Source organism: Penicilliopsis zonata (assembly GCF_001890105.1).
Source record: "Penicilliopsis zonata CBS 506.65 unplaced genomic scaffold ASPZOscaffold_19, whole genome shotgun sequence".
Taxonomy (NCBI): Eukaryota; Fungi; Ascomycota; class Eurotiomycetes; order Eurotiales; family Aspergillaceae; genus Penicilliopsis; species Penicilliopsis zonata.
Genome location: NW_019208927.1, coordinates 199,452 through 223,268, shown reverse-complemented (window position 1 = coordinate 223,268; position 23,817 = coordinate 199,452). Strand labels below are relative to the sequence as shown.

Sequence of the window (23,817 nt, the reverse complement as noted above, 5' to 3'; positions counted from 1 at the left end):
TGGCAGTCCATAGGCAGTACAGTACTCTTCCTACATTTATGCAATAACTACTGGTCAAAGAGGAGTCGTAAAGAATACTATCTATTACTGAGTTGAACATGAGAAAAGTAGCCCCCGAGATAAGGTGACATTCATCGCACGACCTCGTCGGCACGATACTCCCTCCCCTGCGCCACGAGACTCGCCGCAGGCGCCTCGGGGCTTCGATACGGCTCGTTCCCGCGGCCGTCTGTCCATGATGCACTCGTAGCTGGCGCGGCAGTCTCGGCAGGGTAGTCTGGGAGATCGAAGTCCATGTCTGCGGCGGGACTGTTGGGTTCCGAGTCGTAAGGGGCTTCAACGACGAGCAGTTCTTCGTCGACGCGGTTCTCTTGCCCAGAAAGGACTTGTATGGGTTTCCGTTTCGGTAGCGGAGGTTTAGGCACCGGCCGTTTAGGCACCGGCCGTTTAGGCAAGTCTTCTTGAGGCCGATCGGGGAGAGGAGGGGGCACCGACGCCGCGGAAGATGGCGGTGACGGTAACGGTGGTACCGGTTTCCGCCTGGGTACTGTTAGGGATGAGCGCTTGAATCCTCCAAGCTTCGGCGGTGAAGGTAACGGGATGCCCGGTGGAGGCAGGGGATGACCACGTCCCATCGGATGCTCAGGGGTCCCGTCCTCTATGGGAATCCTGTCGCTATTACTATTGTTGTGGTTATTGTTGTTGTTGTGATGGTTGTGGTTCTGCTCGCCTCCTGTGCCTCCCTGTTTGGAGAACATATTCCAACTCCATTTCTTTGCCGCCGCGGCTGCTGCTGTTCCCAGAGACAAGGTGCCTTGCGACGCCGATTTACCCTCCATGGAAACGGAGGTTCCCATCGACCGGGCCAGGGTCTGCAGGGTGCTATTCCGGCGAGATATTTCGCGCGAAGACGGGTCTGATGTACTACCCGTGCTGTCCATACTGGCGGTATCAATGGTGTGCGTAGAGGCAGGCCGTTTCTGAGTGCCAGTGCCATGAGCAGTATTGGCATTGAGGTCAGAGGGAACTGGGGGCTCGACGACCGGGATTTCTGGGGGGATAGGTGGAGCAGAGATGTTGGTCAGCAGACTGTCTGAGGGAGGAGAACCAGCAGGAGTCCGGTTTGGAGAGCTTGGAGTCGAACGGCTAGATATCTCGATCATCGCACTGGCAGCGGCGCTGCTCTTTTCTTCTCCTCTCCCCTCGTAGGCGGCCTTGTCGACTTTGACATTCCCCGCCGTGACCACGGGGTCGGCCGCGTGGGAAAAGGTTTGAGACCGCATGGCGCGAGGAAGCGTGATGGCGCTCGGCGACGACGGTAGCTGCGAGTCCACGGCAGAAGAGGCAGCCCAGCTGCTGCTCGGACTGTCGGAGACAGATGCTCGCGAAGCTTTGCGCGATTTAAGGAAGGGGGCAGGGGGTACGGTATCCGGAAGCGACGGCATGCTCATGGTTCGTTCGTCCTTGAGTTTGAGGGTCTCAACCGAGGAATCTTCCTTCACGGCGGCGGCGGCGGCGGTGGGCACGGCAGTCTGGGTTTCGGATTCGTCGGGGATTTCCGCCTTGGCCCCTGACAGGCTGGGAACTTCTCGTTGCCAGATCCCGCCCCGGAAGGGCTGGGAGTGAGTATCCAGGAAGGGCACGTCATCCCAAAAGGGCAGCACAATGCTTTCAGCGACGACCTCTCGGATACGGCTTTCGATGGTGCGGAGAATGATGCCGTAGGTGATTTGTTTGGAACTAACGATCGGCTCGATGTCCATCACGATATTGGGCATGGATTCGAACGAGATCCAGAAGCGGTTGCTCGGAGGTGGCTTGAAGCGGAGCAGCCCATGGCCCTCGAGCTTCTTCAGCACAACGGCTAGCACGAGGTCAACCTCTCTGGCCTTGAAGCGCGGGCCTAGGTCAATGCGGACGGTGGCGGAGATCTCGACGCGGAAATTCCCTTGGTACTGGACATCTGCCTCGACGCAGCAGTTGCCGTCGACGGTCAAGTCCTTCAGCCGCGGGTTAGTTATAAACGGGGCCCCCTCGCCCATTTCGATTTTCTGTAGACCGATCTTGCTGATGAAATTTGGTTTCTTGATGCGGGAGATCTTCTTGGTGATCTTCTTGCGCAGGAATTGCTCCATCTCTGGCGTTTTGTACATGGCAAGGAACAGACGGCCGAGCACGGCATTGAGCCAGCGTGTCTGCAGCTGCTCCTCGGAAGAATGCAGGCGCTGCACGAGCGTGACAATATGCTTGAGGTCAAACTCCTGTTTCTTGGGCACAGGGCTAGCGGGCGAGTGGTCACCACCACCACCACCCATTTTCGCCTGGTTGTGCAGCATGGCAAAGTAAAAATCCTCCTTCTCCGACTGGTTTTCCGAGAACAGATAAAAGGGGGGTGTCGGGCCTCCCAGATCCGCGAGGGAGTCCAGCCGCCGCGATAGACAGATGGCGTTGCGTTTGATCCAGAGCTCCCCTTCTGGGATATCCCCTTCCCCCCCGCCGTGGATACTCACATCGTGGTGCGCAAGCGAGATGACGTACCGGACCTCGACCTGGTTTGCATCGTCATAGAGCATCAGATGGCCATGTCTACAGTAACATGATTAGCTACTGTATTTTCAAGGGTGTATATAATGTCCAACCTCAAGACAATGTAGAACACATTCCGCGCCCGCCTGACATTCTTCCCATTATTCTTCGCCGGCTCAATACTCGGCGCCTGTTTCCGATCGAACAAACTCCGGTACATCGCCTGGTAGACGCTGGGGCTCTCGGCGGCAATCACCTCGCCCGCGGGGGTCGTCCTTTCCGGCGGCTTCCCGTTCACGCCGCCAGGCACATACTCACGACAGACGGCAAAGTAACCCGCAGCCACATCGGACTCGTGAGTGCGCTGGAATTCTTCAGCCAACTCATCCGTACCGGACTTGAGGCTGAACGTGTCATCGTGGACACGGCGGAGGTCTTCTGCGGGGACGGTGGTGGATGACGCCGACGACGATGACGATGCCGACGACGACGACGACGATATACGCGGCGAGGAGGAGGAAGGAAGAGTCAGGTAGGCAAATAGTAGCACCGATATCAGAGTCAGAGGGAGAAAGGTGAGTCCGCCCAGGAGGTAGACGAACAGATAGCTACCGAAGGAACCCATCGGGGACCTGCGTCATCATGAGAAGGTGAAAGGACACGGTAGACTAGCTATAGCAGTTTCGCGGCAAGAACAGTAGGAAGGAAAAAAAGGGGAGGGGAGTAGAGTAGAATATTCAGAACGACCGGCGCACTATGCAGGAGAAAGCGAAGGGGTAACAGAAGAAGCAGGGAAGCTGCACGAGAGACTGGCTGAAGAGGAGTCGATCAGTCGATTGTCTCGACCTGGGCACGACGTATGTCATTTCCGCAGTGATTGGAGGGAATGTTACGAGGGTGGAACAAAGTTGCGCCGTACAGTATTATTGATTGTTATTATTATGATTTAAATATATAAGGATTTATTATTGTCTTTAATGATAATAACTGTTTTGATGGTATGAAATAGAGGCAGCTGGTAAGGTTGAAGTTGCTAACTAGTTCTAACTAATACAGTGAAAAGAGACAGTTCCTATGCTCTAGCAGTTAATATACATTTTCAGACATCGTACATTTGCGTCGAGGTCTATTCTCCGGGATTCCCTCGCTACTTCCTCCGCTTCATGGTCTTCTCACACATCTCAATCAGACCGGCCTTGGCCTCGCTGTCCGGAAAGTGGCTGATGGCAGCCACCGCTTTGTCGGCATATTCCTGGGCGAGGGCGCGGGTCTGTTCGACCCCGTTGCTACGGTAAACAATCTCGCGGGCCTAAGAAAGTTAGAAACGAAAAGAGAAAACAGAGAGAGGGAAGGAAAAAAGGATCGCACTCGTTGGACGTCTCCCTCACGGCCAAACTTGCGACCGACCAAGGGACCCAGCTCCGGGTTCTGCTTCCAGGCAAAGAGCAAGGGGGCGGTAGCCAGTCCCAGTTCGAGGTCCTGGCCGGCAGGCTTGCCGAGGTCGACGGCGCTGACGGTGTAGTCGAGCATGTCATCAACGAGCTGGAAGGCGAGACCGAGGTTGCGGCCGTAGGCGTAGGCGGCGTCAACGACCTCCGGGGCGCTGTTGCCGAGCAGGGCGGCGGCCCGGCAAGACTTGCTGATCAGGCTGGCGGTCTTGAGGTATGTCTTCTGCAGGTAGTAGTCGATGGTGTCGTCGGTGAAGACCGGGTGGGCCTCGTCCTGGGCGGTGTTCTTGAGCTGCATGAACTCGCCCTCAACCAGGTTGGCGATGACCGTGGCCAGCAGCTCCGTCACCTCCGGGTCACGCAGGCGCGCCAGCGCCACCGAGGCCCGTCCCAAGAGGAAATCCCCCGCCAGCACGGCCATCTTGTTCCCGAACTGCAGGTTCGCCGAGCTGGCGGACCGGCGTGTCACTGCATTGTCGATCACGTCGTCGTGCAGGAGCGATGCCGTGTGTATCAGTTCCGTGATCTCGGCCAGGCGCCGCTGTGAGGGGAGGATGTTCTCGTCGCCGATAAAGTCGTACTTGCTACCCGGGCTAGTATCCGGGTTCGCATCGACCAACACCTGAGGCGAGCTGATAGGGTCATTGATCGACGACGACGACAACGATGACAACGACGACGGAGGAGGAGGAGGAGATATCGACGACCGGGCTGCCTGAGGTGCCAACGCGGTAGCCTGGGACATTAGCAGGACCAGTAGCGGCCGCATGTGCTTGCCCTCGCTGCGGGTGTAGTACTTGGCAACCTTGTCAAGCATCGGATGGCCCGACCCCAGCAGTGACCGAATGTTCTTGGTCAAGAACTTGAGTTCCTTGCCCACCATCCGCAACGGGTCCACCGAAATCCCGGGGGGCGCCTTGGGCAGTCCTTTGGAGAAGAGTGTTTGCGCCGCCGATACCGCAGCGCCCAGCGGCGACACCTGTTTCCGCCGTGTAGGATGGTATCTCCGGATCTGCAGGTCCTCTCGCAGGCATTGCCAGCATATTTTGATCGTCCTCACCGTGGAGGGAGCTTCTCCTCCTGCTCGTGACGACAGCAACAGCCCGGAGGCCCGGGCAACTCGAGCTCGCATCCTCGGTAAGCCTGACAACAAAGGGACAAGAAAGAAGTCTATAGAAAGGACAAACAAAGAAAGAAAGGATTAAACACTCTAGAAAGAAAACAGAACGCACTCGAATTGGAGGCCGTCACGTCCACACTCGCAGGTGGTGGAAGCAGAAGGTGGTCGAGAACCTGCGGGAAGTTTTCGACGGGAGCTCTTCGGGCCGGCACGGACCTCGACCTCTACTATGTAACCAATTGTGACTATATACTATAGTTAACTATGTAATTACTAGAAGGAGAATTGCATTACATTAATCGACACTCTAAAGCACTACGCAAGAGGAGATAGAAAATGATTCAGTAAAATATAGGAAACACGAAAGATCACGCCGGCGAGTTGTATCCTGCACGGTTTCCCCCTAGTACACAGCCGAACGATAGATAAATGGGCAAAAAAAAAAAGTAACACAAGGATGGAAGATGTCTCCGTAGATCTGCCGGGAGAAGATGGGAGGGAAAGAAAAGACAGCCCATCGTCGCCGCGGTCAAGTCACTAGATTGCGTCGAAATCGCCGCCCGCATCCTCATCGTCCATGTCTCCTTCCTGGATTTCCTTGGCAAGCTCCCTTTCTCGCTCCCTGGCCTCCTGTGCGCTCTTCAACTCCAAGCGGTGCTGGTTCATAGGAAATCTCATGGCCTAAGGGACAATTAGATATTTGCTTCCGAAAAAAAAAAGAAAGAAAGAAAATGGTGTAAAAGTGATGGACAAAAAAAATGAGAGAAATACCTTAACGCTTTCATCGTGGAGGGTGAGACAAGCACGAATACGCTCGTGGAAAGCCTCGCCCGGCTCACGGGTGGCGTAGATGTCGCCAACCTCCTTGCTCTTCATGAAGCCGCGCTCGTGGTCCAGGGTCGCCTCGATGACTCCGTCGCGGATCGCCTTGGCAACGATGTACTCGGCGGATTCCTCGCTATCGAGCCCCAGACGGAGACAGATGTCACGCAGGGAGATCCGCGAGTACGACAGCGACATCATGCGGATGCCCGTCTTGATGACGTTCTGTCGCAGGCGCAGGATGAGCGTGTAGGTCCCGTCCTTGCGGAAGGTGGCGCTGTGCGTATTTACAATGTTCAAAAAGCCGTCCAGATCGCCCACGCTCACTGCCTGCACCAACAGGAAGTACGGGTGCATGGCCCGCTCGAGGGCCGGCTGACGGAAGATGGCCCGGTCGGGGATGTCGCCCATCAGCAGCTCCACCACAGCGAGGAGCTTATGAGACGCCTGGTAGAAGCCCCGGGCGCTGTGACTCGAGGGGGATTTCCGGGTTGCACCGATAAGGTGACCGTGCGCGTCAGTGTACTGGAGCTGGATGGCCCGGATGCGACCCAGGTAGTACAGGTACCGCGCGATCTGGTTGTTGGAGGCCGACGGAGGGAAGCGGTTGTGGGAGATGAGCAAGTCGGCCTGCGAAATGTGCGAGGTCGACAGGTAATTGCGCAGCAGCAGGGTCATCACGGTCGCCTGGGTGTCGACATCCTTGCGCAGAACCGCAGTCCGGAGGGCAGCCAGCAGAGGCTGGCGGATGGAGATGACCGTTGCTGAGGGCGAGGGTGGCAGCGGGGCTATTTGTTCGAAGAAGATGGAGTAATAAAAGTACACGCGAGCAGCCAGCGAGTCCAGGGTGCGGCGGTTCAGGGTCCGCAGTTGCTCGACGAGACTCGTCGAGAACGCAGCCCCCTTCTGGATCTCCTTCTTGTCGTAGAGATAGATCTGCACGAGGATGGCGAGGTACGTGTCCACCTCCGGGAGGACTTCCTTGGAGGTGGTCTTGTTCTTCTCGGCGTCCACGTCCATCTTCGAGCTGGCCGCGACGGCACTTTCGAACGCTCCCGACGCATCGATCGCATCGAGCAAGAAGGAGGCCGTCAAGCTCGAAGCCGGATACGTCTCCACGATGACCTCTGTCAACACATCCGGCGTGATGTGTTTACGCATCGAGGATATGGAACGCAGGACCCGGAGTGTGAATCGGGGGTCGAAATGTGTGACGGCTCGTTCGAGAAGGGTAAAATTGGCTTTGATGTCTACAACAACTCATATATGGCATTAGAGAGTAGTTCCCCCCTCCCTCTTCCCCAAAATTGGTAATTGTAAGGCAAATTTCCAGACGTACCTTGAATGGCTTTGGCCCTGGGGTCGACTTCCTCGGTCTTCTGGGCATCCTCCTCTGCACCCTCCATGGCGACGTCTCCCTCTTGGTCCTGATCGGGATCGGTAGATAACCTCGACCCCTTGGTCGGAGGCACTACAACTGTCATCTTCTCGTCACCTTTCCGGTCCTTACTGGTGTTGTTGATGGAGGATGTAGGCCCACCTGCCGTCTCCTCTCCCATCTCCACATCCTCCTTGCCATTGACGCCATTCTCCACAGGGTCGGAGCCGTTGGTGTGCGGCTGCTCACTGCCCTCCATGTTGGTGTTCGCTAGGCCGTTCTTCGTCGAGCCGGGTTTCTTGGTCGGGACCGCCTTGGCCGCCTTGTTGGGAGCCGCGCGGGTGGGCGCGGGCTTGTCCTTGTTCGAGCTAGAGCTCTGCGAGTTGGAGCGCGCCTTCTCGCCGTTCGCAGATGAGGACGGGTCGGACTTGTTGTTGGAGCGCAGAGAACGCCTCTCGGCCGGCATCTTTTCCAGCTCTGGGGCTCGGCTGAACAGCAGAGAACCGTAGCACCGGACTGAGGAAGGGGGATAAAGAAACAGGTGAGGGTGTGGCGGGCAAGAATCAACCAGATCAACGCACAAAAAGCACAGGGGAGCCTAGCAGTCCACAGACCAGACAGTCGATGAGATGTAGGGGGGCTGGGGGGGTGAGCAAGATGGTGGATGAAGTGGTGATGTGATGTCAAGGTTGACTCTAAGATGTTTCCAGAGGCGACGACAGCTGTTGCTTAGTCAGTATCGGCAGCTCTGGGACTCAAGTCAGGCTTCAGGGCGCGCGTGTCGAGTGGCACCGGGTGATCAACAGACAGCGTTTGTGTTATTCTAATAAGAATAAAAACAGAGGGGATAATATGAAGCGATCAGGAGAAGCTGGTCTGGGAAGAATCTGCTCCCACAAGGTACAACAGGCCCATCTGCACCTCCCGGCCTTGCCACCTCAGAGGGCTTGGCGGCCTGAGGCAGCAACAGCTGACGAAGGACTGTCGACAACAAACAATGGAACCAGCGGCTGCCACGCCAGCAACAGACTGCGTCTGCGAGCGCAGTAGGAGGTTTTTGTGTCGTTATCGGGTGTGTCCTTGATCGCGCGGGATTTATTGTTCAAACCTCTCAGAGCAGTTACAACACGATGGCGTTGCTCGAGAGTCACCTGGAGCAAATCGCCCTCTCATCCAACGCAATCTCAGAGCTGCCGTAAGTTGTTGAATGACTGCGTTTCTCCATCTGATGAAGACAAGCCGGCTGATCGTTCTGCAGCTTCCCTCCGCCACGGATATTTACGAATGCTCTACTCGGCCCCCACGATATCACCACGTTGATCCGCGACACGGAGACTCATGAGCGTGCTCTATTCCAGCTGGACCCTTCTGCGAAGCCCACCAGGTCGTCGCAGCGACGGACGACGCGATGGGGGGGCGAGGCGGAGGGAGGGTCGATGGCTAGCCGTATCTATGTCGCACGGAACAACCGCAGCCAGTCGGCGGTCGCGAGAGTGCTAGGCCCCGATATGATGGAAGAGATTAAACGGTCCGCAGGCACTTCTACGAGAGGATCCCGCGGGGAAGTGGATATCGATGTGCTTCTGAAAGGCGCGGAGATCCTCTGTAACGTATAGTGAGTGAAATACGTCGGGTGATCCTTGCAGAGGCTATATAACTAACGCAGAACATATATAGCCCCGTCGCTGGTGCGCAGGAGAAGATCGCAACACTCCGATACCGCCACGAGACGATAGCAGAGTCCCTGTCCCGGCTGGAGGAGCGTGTGGATCATAACACCGCCGAGCTCGAGCAGATGAGTCGGTCCTACGGAGATGGATATGATGATTATGGGACCACCAGTGCTCAGTCTGAGATCCCAACCATCACAGATGAAGACATAGAACGAGAATTACAAGAAATCGCAGCCCTAGAACGCAGGAAGCGCAAGCTAGAAGAACGCGTGAGCGGTATGGAAAGGGATCTCGGCGATCTATTAGGCTGAGCTTGCGTATCGACAAATATACTACCTCTTAATAGGAGTCTTTCTCGGACATTCTGTGTAGTAGTAGGCTATGAAATAAATATTAGAATAGTCCTCGTAATATAATTATTGATATTGTACTTGAGCACCTCAGTGAACGGATATAAACAATAATTATATCTTTATAATGCAGTTGAGAATAAATATAATAGGAGTTAGTTCCTATATAATATTAATACTAAAGAAAATCTATATATACTCTTGATACTACTCCAGCGATCATTATTATTGAATATCAATCGTGTCTATTCATCACAATAGGAAGACTCAATAGAAAATTATCTACATCTCACCATGACTATGACATCCAACAAAAGCGTCCGCCAAGCCTTTGAGCCTCCAGGCGATCTCCGCGTCTGCTGTCCGCCGGACCAACCTCCTCGTTCAGGCCTGCCCGGCTGTCTGAATTAAGCCTCTGGGATCCTGCGATCAGATTCAATATCTCTTTGTGTTCTCGTTCCTGCTCGAAGAAAAGACATCGTTCTGTCAGCGGGAATAGTTCTTATTGTCCCTCTGCCGAACGCATTCGCCATCGCGCAATCGCCTCCACCTTGTCTCGTGCCAGAAAGATCTACCGCCGAGAAGTTAGAAGAGACGCAACACAAAGTACAAGGAGGATAAGAAGAATAAGACGAGGGGGAGGATCAGCGTTTACAAGATGGACGGCTCTGCTCCTCCACCCGGGCAGGCGGGCGCTGTCCCGCCGCAGCATTCGAACCTGATCCGGACAGACCAGGTACAAAAGCTGCCGCATCTCAATGACCAGCAAAAGGCGCAGCACACGCAACTTGTACGGAACCTGTGGGAAATATTGAACAGTCGAGACACCCAGAACCCTGAATACCAGGCCGCCCATATCAAGCTCACGCAGCTGTCGCAGACGCTGATGAAAGGCATGCGCCTGTTCCAGCAGAATCGCCAGCAGGCAGCCGCCGCTGCGCAGGGCCAGCCTCCAGTGCAGCGGACACAGTCTGCGAACCCGCAGTCGTTTGCCCAGTTGCTGCCGCAGATCCAGCAGAAGGTCAATAGCCTGCAGTTCTTTCTCCCACCCAACACCAGCAAGGAGCAGATGCAGAACTGGCTTCCCGAGGCCAGGCTGCGGTATGGTATTGCGCTGCAGAAACAGGAGGTCGGTCGGGCACGCATAACGGAGCTGCGGGCGCAGTACCAGCAGCGGCAGAGTGCGGGGGGGATGAGCCCAGAAGAGCTGCAGGAGCTCAAGACTCGCCAGGCAGCAGCAGAGAAGCTGTTCCGCGAGGGCAGTGAATTTCTCGCCAAGTTCAAAGAGCAGCAGGAGGCCTTCAAAGCACAGCAGCCCAACCCCCAACTCACCCGACCGGCGGGCGTACAGGGTGTTTCCGCCCCCGTCCACCCGGCACAGCCCAGTCAGGACCAGACCGCGACCCTCTCTTCCTCCATGGCCGGAGCACCTCCCACCGGTCACCCAGGACAAGCACCCACGCCTGCTCCGCACACCATCAACTCTGCCGTCAACGCTGCGCGAAACCAGGCGGGACAGCAAGCAGCAGCCGTCGCAGCAGGGTCGCCGTCGACCGCCCAGCAGGGTCCCGCTACCGGTGGTCACCCCTCGCAACAACCCCCGACACAGCAGGTAGCCACGCCTGGTGCAGCGGGGATCACCTTCAGCCAAGCTGCGAACCTCGACGGAGCGACACCTACGCCCACCAGCGCTTCTCAGGCAGCAGCGAACGGCCCTCCCCGACCACTGTCGCACCAGGCCGCGATGGCGCAAGCCGCCCAGAATTACAGCAACCTCAACCAGCAGCAGCAACAGCAGCAACAGCAACAGCAACAGCAGCAGCAGCAGCATCCTTCTCAACCGCAGCAAGCGTCTCAGCAGAATCATCAGCAGAACATGGCCCAGGCGGCTGCCAACCCGCACGCCCACCCGCAGGGCTACAACCCGAACCGCACGGCCGAAAACAATACCCGCAACATCACCATGGCGATCCCCAAGAACCTCAACGTGCCGACCCCGGAACCCGTCGCCATGGCGCCCGCGCGTCCCTCGCTCTCCGGCGGTCCCAGCCACGGCGCGATGGGCATGATGGGCCAGCCCGCCATCCAGAAACACCCCGGTTACGTGCTCGAAGGCGAGGGTCAGCGTGTTCTCAGCAAGAAAATGCTCGATACCCTCGTCCGCCAGGTCACTGGTGGGGGGGAAGGTGAAGGTCTCACCCCTGATGCCGAAGAGGTATTTTTTTTCCCCCCTTCTTCCTCTTTTTCTTCCTTACATTGGTGTTGAAGTGATCCTCTTTTCTAATGTTTTTAGTTCATTCTGCAAATGGCCGACGACTTCGTCGACGACGTGATCACCGCTGCATGCCGCCTCGCCAAGCTGCGCCCTTCTTCGACCCTCGAGATCCGCGACCTCCAGCTCGTCCTGGAACGCAACTACAACATGCGCATCTCGGGCTTCTCCACCGACGATCTGCGCACCGTCAAGAAACCCCAGCCTACCCAGGGCTGGACGCAGAAAATGTCGGCCGTCCAGGCTGCAAAGGTTACCCAGGGCAAGGCCGAGTAATTACCCTAGTTATCTGTGTTTCGAATATCTCTCATTACCAATGATCACCAAGGAGGGAGTCAGGGTTCGGTTTACGGCGTTTTTTTTTAATAAGAAAGTTGGTTCACGAAATAAGGATAGGTAAATTTTCTTTCTTAACTTTACTTATCTTGCTGTTCTGCAGGAGACTTGAAATATGTATGCAAAAGTCTACTCTATCAAAATCTAGATAGTTGGCGCCTTAAGTACACGCTTCATAGGAAAATACAGGTAAAAAAAAAGGGGAGTAGCAAACAACACAACATTCATACACAGTGGTATGAAGACAAGAAGGGAAGTTTCCAATGTGTCTGATGAACTAGGGGATAAAAGGGGGCAAAGGCAAAGTACAGAGATAAACAGCGTTGAGTTAATGGGTGGTTTTGATACAGGGGAATAGAATAGGAAAGCAGAGCGGGGGTATAACAGACAAATTCTCAGCGCTGATATAGGGGGATTGGGGGGTGGGGGGAAGGAAGGAAGGAAATTGAGAGAATGAGTGAATAAGAAGAAGAAAAAAAAAAAAATGAATGAATGAATGTCGTATGATTTGAGGTAATGGATGGGATATGTAGCAAGGTAAGTCGTGGTAACATAAGACTTCTGGAAATGAAAAGGAGCGCTCAACGAATAGAGCCTCAATTGGCTCATGCAAATAGACAGCGCTGAACGGACAGAAAAGAGCAAGTCTAATCGGAAAGGAAAAGGAGGGGGGAAACAAGGTGAAGTAAAAGCTATTGGCTCTTCTCCTTTCCCTTGGCGGACGCCCTGTGCTGGCGGTCCTGGCTGCGCTGGCTATGGCCGCCAATACTACTCGCCTCGCCCGCTTCGTCGACAATGGGCAGGGTGGAGGGAGGGCCCGGCGACGCATCCGCGGGATCCCAGACGGTTGCAATGGTGCGTGGCTGGATACTCGACGAGTCCTTGGCGGCGGCTTGCCTCTCCGCCATCTGCATCGTCCGTTCGATGGACGAGGCGCGCGACTGGCGTTGCTCTGCATCCTGCGCCTCGCGATGACGTTCGGCCTCTTCCTTCGACATGGTGATGCCGGTCACAAACTTTATGAACCGGTCACCGTAGCCTTCGGGGGGGATGGGGGAGATCTGCGTCCGATCTTGCGAGATACCCTTGAAGAAGTGCTCCATTTTTTTGAGCATTCCGTACTGCATCGTTAGATTATTCAGAAATGAAGAAAAAGAAAGGGGGGGGGGACACACATGAGTAAGACAGTCAATAATCCCCAGGTAATAGATTTCTTGTCCAGCGGCGCCGTTTTCATGTGTCGCCCGGAATCCCCCATCATCCGAATAGAAAATGTGGAACTTGCGTTCATCAAGGATTTCGTCGGGCATCTTAGCCGCAGCCTGGTCGAGTGGGACGGGTCGTTCCTTTTTGATCAGCATGCGCAGCTCGCGCGCCTTGCGCTCGTTCTCCAGCTTGGACGGTGTGCGCATCAGCATCTCTGGCGCCTCTTCCTCACGATCGCCACCGGGCTGGAAGACCTGCAGGGTCTTGTCGCGCAACTTCTCCTCATTGCCGCGGCTCATGTCGTGGATGCCGACCAGCAGGGAGTAATCCATAATCTTGAGGCGTTGCAGTAGCTCGACATCTCGCCTGAGCTGGGCAATGAATACCTCGCGCTTATCGGGCCCACACTCGAGGCGCCGGTTGCGGCGCAGCCAGTTCAGGTCCTTGAGGGTGGCACGGGGGTTCTTCTCCAGGTCTTCTTCGCGCAGATCGCGGCCGACGGTCGACCCCTTGAGATCAAAGGTCTCGTGGATGTCTCGGTGTGGCGGGAAGAGGTTGTTCATGACGACGAAGTGGATCTTGCGGCCGTATGCCATCTTGACGCGGTGCAGGCCGTAGAACTGGGAGATGAGGGTGTTTGGGTTTTGCTCGACATGCTTGTAGTACTCGGGCAGGATCCGCCGCAGCAGCTTATGCTCGGAGTGGTGGATGGTCTTGATGATGTACTTGTAGTCGCGCGAGAAGTAGAAGAAGCTCCCGCTCTTGCCCGGGGATCCGAGCTCGGAGAGGATGTATTTGCTGGTCAGGGACATGAGGTAGTCGGCCGGGTCGAGGCGGAACTTGGCACGGAGATGGCGAAAGACCCATGGGGCGTAGTCCTTGAACTTGAAGTCGTACTTGGCAGATGGGGTCAGTTCGTTGCCGGTGATATCGAAGGAGAACTTGTGCTTGGCTTCAAAGTCCGCCGGCGTCAACTCGCGGTCAAACTTGGCATTGATCCGTGACACCGTGAACCGGATGCCGGTCAGCATGTTGTAAGCCGTCACCCAATTGACATGGTTCTGGTCGACCTTGGTGCCGACGATGACGCGTTCATCATCATCGTCCTCGCGACGCCGCCGCCGTGACGCTCGCCGCTGCTTGATGGCCTCCGCCCAGCGGGCCGCATCATCATCCGGCATGGTGTCATCCAGGAGGATATCGGACTGATTCGATCTTGTTGCCCGGCGGGCAAGACTGAAGGATGGTCGGCGAATGCCCGCCGTCGGCGACAGACGACCGCTGCTCAAAGCGGTCGCTGCGGCCGCAGCATCGTCTGCGGCCTGGTCTCGGCTGTTGCGACGGCCACCCGTAGAATTTCGGGGAACCTGCAGGGTATGTCGTTGGCGAAGGGTCGAACTCGGGGTGCTGTCAACGGAGGGACAGGCGGGATCGAGATTACCGGTACCGGTGGCCGTGGTGGGTGCCGGCGGGGAGGAGTATCGATAGGGAGGCACGGCGGCAGTCATCGAAGTAGTCGCCCGGGGACCCAGAAGGTCCGCATCTGGCGATAGAGGTTCGCTCTCATCCGGCGGGTAGGTGGTAGATAGGTATGTTGCGGAGCCATTCGCCTGAGCGGGTTCCAGGCCCCCCCGCATCGAGTCGGCTATCGAAGCCGGTCGGTCTCCATTGACCAAGGGTTTCCCGTTTGGCAATCGGTGATGTTGCTGCTGCTGCTGCTGCTGTTGAGGAAGATAGGGGTGATAGGCTTGGTAATGAGTGTCCGAAGAAGTCCCATTGGGAAGCTGATCCGAGACCGAAGCAGCCGCGGAGCCAGCGCCGGTTGCGATAACGTCGGAGGATTTACGGACAGGATCCTTTTCCAGCGTTGTCGAGGGTCGGCCACCATCGCGCCCGTCGCGGGTCGAGCCAGTGCCCAGGGAATAGGTGCTTCCCTCCTTGGACTGGAGCGGATCTCGCGTATAGGAGCTGACACTCGACCGCGGCCCCGCCAGCGAGTATGCACTGCCATTCTTGAGGTTTGTCAGCAGCTGACGGTCGGTCTGGTGGTGGTTGTGTGGTTCCAGGTGGCCCGAGTCGCCATTGGGCCAGTTGGTCCAAAGAAATGTATTTCCCACAGCCGATTTGTCGTGGGTCTTGACTTGCGATGAGTCGATAGAGCGAGGGTGCGAGGCGGTCAGCGTCGCTGTCGCTGTTTGATAGGGGGCGTCGCTAGAGAACGATGGCATAATTGTGGTGGTGGTGGTTTCTCTTTTTTTTTTTCTTTTTTTTTTTGCCTTTGTAGCCGAGATGATTCCTCTGTCCGGGCAACGGGGCGGTTCGGTCGACGTCAACGTCTTCCCCCCCCCTCTCTCTCTGTTTCTCTCAGAAAAAGATCAGAATACCGGCAGCAAGACCGGAAATTTAGAGATTGGAGAGGAGAGAAGAAAACTGTTTTTTTTCAAGGACGCAGTCACGGGAAGAATCGACAAGCTAGAGCCAGCCGAGAAGGGCGAGGCAGTGAACTCAGCGGCGAATGATAAGCATGTTCTGCTCAAGCGACGGCAGTGACAGCAGCAAAGAAAAAAAAAATTAAAATAATGACGTGTCTAAGGCGACCAAGGGACTGAGGGAATGGTACGAGGAGTGAGTCGTTCGATAGTAGACAGGCTGCAGAGAGCGAGGGAGTTTGTCGACACGAAGACAAGACGCTGGGCGGCGGCGGTGCTGGTTGCTAGCAGGAAGGACGGTCGGGCAAAGGAGAAGAGGAAGAGGGAGAGAGAGACGTGAGGGAGAGCTGAACTATGACTGGGGGCTTGGCGTTACAGCACAGTACAGTACTCTCCTTAAGTGGGTTTGCTCTATCAATATGTTTGTTTATAATATCAGAGTGATAAAAGTTATGGCTACTTATTTTTCTATGTAAATACTAAGATATTCTCTTATATATTAAACAAGTGCTGTGAATTAAGAGTTGTGGCATGATACCAGTAGAATCATTAATACTGTACCTACCTACTAAGGTACCTACTAGTTATACCTAAACTCGGGTACCTAGGTAACAGTAACTAACAGTAACAGGTACCTAGTAGTTAACTATAATACCCAAGTACCTCTATTTATGTCCATTAACTATGCATAATTACATCTATACAGGTACAATGTATTCCTCAAGTGCCATTCCCAAAGTTAAAAGTGTATTTATAAAGAAATATTGTAAATTATTCTTCTATATATTATATGGTCATTATATCGCAGGGTATATATAAACTAATATAGATAAAAATAGAATGTGTACAGTACTTACCCCTCGGATCTCCTCCATCCGACCCTTACAGTATGATCAACGCATGTCAAGCTCATAGTACGGAGTAGAGACAATGGTAATAGTCCGTACTTTACTCTATAGTATATACGAGAAGAGTATCACGGTTCAATGGTAGTATAGTTCTTGGAGTATAGTTCTTGATGGTTTAGAAGATGATGTGTTGCTATACTATTTTTTTTATACTGACTGATATAAATATATTTTCTCTATAGTACCCTCAAGAGTCAGACATGGCATACCCTACAAGATCACTACCTACTACGTACTCAGTCTATACATCGAGCACAATCAAGAACCGAAGTCATTTCATTCACCTAGCGCTCGCCCGCAGATGAGCTCACTAAATAGACATTCCCTTACGAAACCCACCACAGGACGCCACCCAGACCAACTCGCACAGAAAGCACAGAGGAAAAAAAAGAAAACAAAAACAAACGAAAGCATAGCGTGGAACCAAACAGATATCCCAGAAGAGCCAAGACATCGAAATCAGGGGCACCGAGAAAAAAAACAAACAAAAGTTACAGCCGAAGAGAAGGGGTACAGCGCACAAGATATCACGAGAGACACAGCATCATGAACAACCCGATGAGGGATGGAGGGGGGTCTATTTCTTGACTGACGTCTTCTTCTTGACAGAAGGCGTCTTCTCTACCGGCTTGGTGGTCTTGGTAACCCGGCCGGACTTGGTCGTGCGCTCGACCTTTTCCTTCTCCACAATGGCGGGAGCCTACAGAAAGTGTCAGTTCAAAGGCAAAGGAATCGAGGAGAGAGAGAGAGAGAGAGAGATAGAACATACCAAACCAGAGGCCTTGCGGGGCTTGGCAGTGTTGGCCTTGGGCTTCGCAGCCGACTTCTTGGTGGTAGCAGTAGCAGAGGCCTTCTTGGCCGAGGGCTTCGCAGCCGACTTCTCAGTCGACTTCTTGGTAGCAGAGGCCTTGGTGGTGGAGGCCTTGGGGGTGGCGGCCTTGGTCGCCGAGGCGGCAGTCTTCTAATTACGTCAACAAAAAAAACCGACGCAGCACAGGCTGTAAGAAGTATACTGACCTTGGCAGCCGGTTTGGCAGCCGGCTTAGCGGCGGGCTCCTTCTTCGCAAGCTTCACAGGACCAGAGGGACCTATACGTGTCAGTTATTTCTCTCATTTTTGGGCAAAACTGACAGGGAGATGGGAAGCTACCTTTAGGCTGGGTGAACTCGCCCTTCTCAACGCCGGCCTTGATGGCCTTGTTGAACTGGGCATCGAAGGCGGCCTTGCTGGTGATGGCGATCTTGTTGTTCGCCTCGACGTACTTCTTGATGGACTGGCGGCTATATAGCGATACACCGATCAGCTCTTGTGTCATGTGTGTTATGATGGCAAAATGCGACGGACGCGACGCGCGCGCCAAAGGAAAAAAAAATAACATACCTGCTACCATTACGCTCTTTGAGCTGTCGAAAAGAGTTAGCATCAGATGATCAAAGAGTATTTATTTTATTTTATTTTTCTCAAAAAAAATACAAAAAAAAACGCGTCGTGGGGGGAAGGGTTTTGTGCGGTTGTGGGAGGGGGGGGGAACGTGTCACGGTCGGGCAGGCTGTCCCAACCCTGGACCCGCGACGGCGTGATTAACTCACGTTCAGGATAGCATCCTTGATCATATCTATATGGATGGAATCAGTATCGACTGGCGACTCTGGTGATGGCCTCGGAATCCCGGCGCGATCGCGTGGGGAGCGAAGATCAGGGAAAACATACCGCGGTAGGAAGCGTGGGCCGGGGCGGCCTTCTTGGACGCGCTGGTGGTGGCTTTCTTGGGAGGCATGGCTGTGGTTTGTGTGGGTGTGGAGAGTATATAACAAGTAGGTGGGAAGATGAGAAGGAGTATCTGAGGATCGTCTGGTATATAGCCGACTTTCGTTCCGAGCAAAAGGCGTATGTGCAAGAGGGCGAGGAATGCAAGAGAAACAGAGGCGAGGAAGGGAGGCCGCGGGGCATCCCGAGCTTTATAGGGCGGGCGGGTGTTGACCCAAATCACTCGCGCAGAAACAACAGCTCAGGCCTGGCCGGTCATGGGATGGGCTGGGCGTGTGTTCCATGGTTGAGTAGCCTTGATGAAGGAAGCTTGGTTGAACAGGTTGTTTTTGTGGTTTGATCTGTGAGTGAGTGTGAAGTGGTCTATATCAGAGCTGGATGGTTGGGAGGTCTTGTTTCCTCGCGTCGCAGCCTTTTCTCTCTTCCAGGTCTTCCGGCTGATCGCTACGATTCTCCAGATGCTGATTTTCTCTCTGTGCTTGGTTCTATGGGTAAGAATTCCCTTCTATCGCCTCGCCTACTGATCTCTTCTATAAATATTTATAGTTAGACATGATCTCTCCTCGGTAGATGCGCAAGACACTGCAGATGCTAAGATCATGCTCCTTGCATACTCACGAGGTGGTGGCATATTGAGTGAGGCTAATTCATTGATATTTCATATGAGATAGTCTGGAATCTGGATGAATATACTATTTATGAGTAAGGTCGCTCTTGTTATTAATTTATAAATAGGTAATAACCTATACCTATGTCTCAAGATCTTGTTCTGTTCAGAGTACCGAATTCCTCCCAATAACCAGGTAGTTATCCTGTAGAATGCCGAAAACTCAACGTAACAAGTCCATTACTTCGATTAAAACGAGACAAAGTATTTTGGAATACCTATATATACTAGCTACCCAGATAAATAGTCCATTAGCCCCTGATATGTGTGTTCTGGGAGGAAGATCCCTTCTAGATCGCCGTACTCGGCAGTGGTTGATGCCATACCCAACGGACGCCCGCCGTGGGAAAAAAGAACAACCTGGACGAACTAATCAGAAGCACTGGATTACAATAATACCGATGAAAATTTTAAATAATTTATTTGAATACATCCCTTCTAGACAGCGCCCCGAGGCTTCGATTTGGCCTCCTTTTTCGCCTTGGCCTCCTCCTTCTTGCGCTTCTTCTGCTCCTGCAGCTTCTCCTCGTGCTTCCGCTTCTGCGTTGCCTTTTCGGCGTCTGTCTTGGCCACCGGCTTGAAGAACCCTTCCAGTCGCGACTGCTGCGCCGTCTTGAGGTTCTTCTCCAGCCGAGCCGCGCCGTTGCGCACGCGGTCTTCGTTGAACCCCTTATCCTTGACCAGGAAGGTGATCAACCCCTCGATGTCCGGCGCCTCCCACTTGAAATCGCACGCGGGATCGCTGGCCTCGCGTACGTCGGGGTGCAGGAACAGCTCGCGCGCGTCCTGGTACGGCCAGTCTTCCGGGATCACGTATTTCTTCTTTGGATCCTGCTCGATCGACTCGATCACCTTCTCTAGGCTGCCGCAGTCCCGGATCATCTTGAGAGCTGTGTTCGGGCCCACTTTCGGGATGGGCTCTAGATAGTCGCACCCGAGTAGAATGCACAAGTCAATGAACTAGAGCATGTAAGTTGAATGATCCGTAGATTGCATCCGCTCTCCGCAAGGTATTGTCTTACCTGATTGCGGTCCATGCCGAGCCCTTCAAGAGCACGATCTAAGTGAATCTCCTGGATAGGCTCTTTCCGCTGCTCGCTAAAGGTCAAGTGTCGCAGAAGGATCGGCGAGTCGAAACACAGCGTGTCCATGTCTTCCGACGCCGCCGCGTAGACCTTCCCTGCCCGGGCCAGTGCGGCACACTGCGCTTCGGCCTCCGTGGGCGCATCGATGTATGGGATCCCCATGAGCTTCAGCAGCTTCTTGCATTCCGCGTTGTGCTCCCGGGTCACTCGAACGGTCCGCCGCGAGAACTTCTCGACGTCCTCCGCCGTGCCTGTCTCCTTGGCCTCCTCATGGGCCTCTGTGGCTTCCGCCTTGCGTGCTACCCGCTTCGCCAACTCGCCCGACTTTAACTTGGGCGGCGCCCCGTCAAATACGTAAAGCGGCTTGATCCCGTTGTCGACCATCCGTAGCGTCCGATAAAACATGCCCATCAGATGCGATGTCGTCTCGCCCGTCTCGCTCATCAGCTGCTGACCCTCGGATCGCACGGCAATGAGGAAACTGTAGATACTCATGGACCTGCTTGGATTAGCTTCATCACTAAAACAAGAACAACAACATACGCATCCTATAAACTCCAATTAGCATCTTCTGGCTCATGTTCAATCCAATAGGTACATCACGTACAATGGCCACCTTGCGACCGAAGTGGTTCTTGATCTCGCCCGTCTTGACAGCATCGGGCGCATTTTCAGAGATAACCTGGTAGAGCTCTATAAAGTCAGCAACAGTAACCACTTGATGAAAACATAACCCCAATCGCCGCATCGTCTATACTCGAAATCACGTACGTTTAATACCCATTGTGCTGATGAGGTGTTGCTTGCACCTTCCAGACCTCGCAGTTGCCAAAAAAACACGAGACGCGCTGCTCATGACGCGCATCCTTTCATTAGACCGTATTGGGAATAGCCTGATCTACGACACCCACATCGCAGCACGTGACTAGAAATCCCCCTTCCCCCCGCGTCTAGCCAATTTGGGACTAGAGGCCCCAGACCTGCGCCTAAACCTATTCGGCAGTTCCTCCTGTTTGTCATCCGATAAGCTGAAGGCAGGAAGGAAGGTCCCCCCCCTTCTTATTCACGGTGTACGGAGAGTCGTTCTGGTACAGATGACCCCTTGCGTCGGCCAGGAACTGATGCGATAGTGAGTGCGGTCTGTGTTACACGGGAGGAGGATGAATCTCGATTCATGATGAAGCGGAGTCGCACGCATTTCGAGTCGTCAAGCAATGGAGACCCCTCCGCTGCCTCGCCGCAGGGAGCGTTCCCGCCGAATAATGGCTCCGAGGATGACTCGCGGCAGCCTGGCAGGTATATCCCGAAGATCTCGCGTAGGATCCGCGCGTGCACGGAATGCAAGCGACACAAGGTTCGGTGTGATATGAAGGCGGGGGAGGCGGTATGTCATCGGTGTCGGCGCATGAACTTGGACTGCGTCGTGAACAAGAGTCTGCAGACATTGTTGGAGGATGAAGCGGAGTATGTTTCTTTCCTTCTTCGCATATCTGTGAGACTGAAATACATCATTGATTATTTGCTGACATTTAATTTTCTCTAGCTGGAAGTCGATGATCGAGCTCGCGGTGGCGGATCTGCTCCGGAAAGCAGAGTTGCCGGAGCTGTCATACTATCAATCATGCGATGGAACCCCAGAAACGCTCTCGAAGAAAGGGGATCGGAAGGAGTCGACTGTCTCGACGGAGGAATTAGCAACGGCTCTCATGAGCAGTAGAGCGAACCTGGCCATGGGTAGTGCGTCTGGGGCTGCGGGTTACGGATACCAGCGACAACAGCCTCAATATTTAATTGAACGGGAAGACGGCGGAGCTTCGTCGCTGGTAACCGCCCCGATGGGAAGCCTTTACGAGGTTACTCAACTGGAGCATTTTCGCAAGGACTCGCCGAGCCGGCAGGATGCACCGGACCAAACGCTAGGAGCGGATTTCATTTCTAGAGGGGTGGTGGCCCTTCAAGAGGCCGAAGAGCTGTTCCAACACTTTGACCAAGTGCTCAACCGCTATCTGTGGGACGGGATCCTACTCGTCCATAAGGACTTGGTGTCTGTCCGCAAGTCTTCCTCCATGCTTTCGGCGGCTATTCTTGCCGTCACCGCACTGCACATGCCGACCAAGGAGCGCATCTACGATACCTGCTACGTCGAATTTGCGAGGCTGGCATCCGAGTCCATGCTCGGCCACCGCCACTCCCTCGATGACCTGCGGGCCCTGTGCATTGGGGCTTTCTGGCTTGCGGACGTGAGCTGGAAGCTGTCCGGCTACGCGGTTCGCATTGCCACGGAGCGTAACGTGCACCAGTCCTACCGTAAGGCGGCGCAGGGCTCCCCAGAACATATAGAACAAGTCCGGCTATGGTATCTTCTTTACGTATGTCTCATTGAAGAAGGCCCTGGGGCTCCTTTGGACTGAAATTTATGCTGACTTGTTTAGGTGCTGGAACACCATTTCTCGATTGCATATGGCCGACCACCCATCATCCACGAAGACCCGACCATCACAAACCATAACACGCTCACACTCTCCCCGACAGTCTCCCAGCCGGATCTTCGCCTACACTGTCAAGTTGATCTGTTCATCGTTCTGACCCGAATCTACCACGCTTTTGGTCCGGACGTCGATCTGGAAGTGCCGGAAAGCGACTTCCCCACACTTGATCGCTTTGACGCAGATATCAGGGGCTGGGAGACTACTTGGAGTCCGCGGCTGATAGGAAGCCGGCATGTTGGCGCGTACCCAATCAAAGCCATCTGGCTACACTCTCATTTCTCCCGCCTACAATTGAACTCGGTCGCCCTACGGACCTACCACTCCTCCTCCTCTGCACGGGTGATGTCTCCTGAGCGCAAGAAACGTGCCAACATTGCCATTGACTCCGCCATTGCCACCCTTCAGGTCGTCCTCGACGAGCCGGACATCCAGCGAGCATTAGTCGGCGTGCCCCTCTACCTGCACAGCATGATCACGTTTGCAGCGGTGTTTCTCCTCAAGATCGCCGTCAAGACGGGGCCCCCGGGTCAGCTGAATTCCATTGCGTCGGCGGGACTCCTTATCGACCCCAATCACGTTCGGAATCTGGTTGCACGGGTTGTCGAGTTGATGGTGTCCTGCAGTCAGCGGGCGGGAGAGCGCCATCTCAGTCATCATATCGCTCGTGGGTTGGGAAAGATGCTTGCCGGGCTGGAGGAGTGGGACAAACGGTGCACACAGCAACATCAGCAGCAGCAGCAACAACAACCACAGCAACAACAAAAACAACAGCCCTCCGGTCATCACGCCGCGCACACGCCTCTCCCATCACTCTTCAAACCGGCCGTCATTTCGAGTTCCCAGTCCCGCGCCGAGCACGACACGATTCTGAGCCACCCACCCCCTTTGATAGGGGTAGCTCCTCTCTCCGCCGAGCGGAACACCGGCTTCGGCCTGACGATGCCACAGGAGAAGCACCAGCCAGGTCTCTCCGAGGGTTCTGCGGACCCCATGATGGCCGACCTGTGGGGATTTGACGAGGAGTATTTTCCCACGGGGGTGTTTGACTTTCTTCAGTCGCAGATGCCGGCTTAATCCTCTTCCTGTACCCAGATTCTTGCTGTAGACTTACTGTGTATATTCATAGTCCCGGACAGCATACGAAGAATATAGACTATACACTAATTACCACTATTACTATTACCACTATTACTATTACTACTATTACTATTAAATTTACTATTACTATTAAATTTACTATTAGTTATTACTGTACTGAAGCTTATCGATAATCGGCCACCTTCGCCGACGGATCCTCGGCCCATATCTCAACCAGCCGAGGACTCCTAACCGAAGCTCTAT

The 23,817-nt window shown here is 54.4% G+C and overlaps 8 protein-coding genes across 8 annotated transcripts; 3 read left to right on the top strand and 5 right to left on the bottom strand.

Annotated features, from left to right (window-relative positions):
- Positions 1–16: 16 nt before the first annotated feature.
- ASPZODRAFT_136258 (hypothetical protein) lies at positions 17–3,338 on the bottom strand. Its single transcript, XM_022724020.1, has 2 exons — positions 2,640–3,338; positions 17–2,586 (listed from the first exon to the last, which is right to left on the bottom strand). Exons 1-2 carry the CDS (start codon positions 3,149–3,151, stop codon positions 132–134), a joined length of 2,967 nt encoding a protein of 988 aa, XP_022577913.1. The 5' UTR covers positions 3,152–3,338; the 3' UTR covers positions 17–131.
- A 335-nt stretch (positions 3,339–3,673) lies between these two features.
- Positions 3,674–7,760, bottom strand: ASPZODRAFT_154591 (hypothetical protein; the record flags this gene model as incomplete). The annotated part of the gene is made up of 6 exons (XM_022726106.1): positions 3,674–3,835; positions 3,895–5,117; positions 5,317–5,321; positions 5,633–5,775; positions 5,866–7,166; positions 7,256–7,760. The coding sequence occupies 6 exons, from the start codon at positions 7,758–7,760 to the stop codon at positions 3,674–3,676; spliced, it is 3,339 nt and encodes a 1,112-aa protein (XP_022577912.1).
- A 664-nt stretch (positions 7,761–8,424) lies between these two features.
- ASPZODRAFT_74551 (hypothetical protein) lies at positions 8,425–9,278 on the top strand (the record flags this gene model as incomplete). Its single annotated transcript, XM_022729977.1, has 3 exons — positions 8,425–8,489; positions 8,553–8,909; positions 8,972–9,278. The coding sequence occupies 3 exons, from the start codon at positions 8,425–8,427 to the stop codon at positions 9,276–9,278; spliced, it is 729 nt and encodes a 242-aa protein (XP_022577911.1).
- Positions 9,279–9,975: 697 nt separating this feature from the next.
- On the top strand, positions 9,976–11,865 carry ASPZODRAFT_146116 (hypothetical protein; the record flags this gene model as incomplete). The annotated part of the gene is made up of 2 exons (XM_022725145.1): positions 9,976–11,532; positions 11,611–11,865. The coding sequence occupies 2 exons, from the start codon at positions 9,976–9,978 to the stop codon at positions 11,863–11,865; spliced, it is 1,812 nt and encodes a 603-aa protein (XP_022577910.1).
- Positions 11,866–12,617: 752 nt separating this feature from the next.
- ASPZODRAFT_161625 (hypothetical protein) lies at positions 12,618–15,468 on the bottom strand (the record flags this gene model as incomplete). Its single annotated transcript, XM_022726531.1, has 2 exons — positions 13,101–15,468; positions 12,618–13,046 (listed from the first exon to the last, which is right to left on the bottom strand). The coding sequence occupies exons 1-2, from the start codon at positions 15,357–15,359 to the stop codon at positions 12,618–12,620; spliced, it is 2,688 nt and encodes an 895-aa protein (XP_022577909.1). The 5' UTR covers positions 15,360–15,468.
- Positions 15,469–16,732: 1,264 nt separating this feature from the next.
- ASPZODRAFT_169422 (hypothetical protein) lies at positions 16,733–18,268 on the bottom strand. The gene is made up of 7 exons (XM_022726893.1): positions 18,179–18,268; positions 18,058–18,083; positions 17,849–17,871; positions 17,618–17,748; positions 17,486–17,556; positions 17,238–17,429; positions 16,733–17,168 (listed from the first exon to the last, which is right to left on the bottom strand). Exons 1-7 carry the CDS (start codon positions 18,243–18,245, stop codon positions 17,046–17,048), a joined length of 633 nt encoding a protein of 210 aa, XP_022577908.1. The 5' UTR covers positions 18,246–18,268; the 3' UTR covers positions 16,733–17,045.
- A 1,072-nt stretch (positions 18,269–19,340) lies between these two features.
- On the bottom strand, positions 19,341–20,771 carry ASPZODRAFT_146113 (hypothetical protein; the record flags this gene model as incomplete). Its single annotated transcript, XM_022725144.1, has 5 exons — positions 19,341–19,862; positions 19,925–20,507; positions 20,531–20,535; positions 20,595–20,680; positions 20,759–20,771. 5 exons carry the CDS (start codon positions 20,769–20,771, stop codon positions 19,341–19,343), a joined length of 1,209 nt encoding a protein of 402 aa, XP_022577907.1.
- Positions 20,772–21,164: 393 nt separating this feature from the next.
- Positions 21,165–23,550, top strand: ASPZODRAFT_74521 (hypothetical protein; the record flags this gene model as incomplete). The annotated part of the gene is made up of 3 exons (XM_022729971.1): positions 21,165–21,451; positions 21,531–22,356; positions 22,420–23,550. 3 exons carry the CDS (start codon positions 21,165–21,167, stop codon positions 23,548–23,550), a joined length of 2,244 nt encoding a protein of 747 aa, XP_022577906.1.
- Positions 23,551–23,817: the final 267 nt, after the last annotated feature.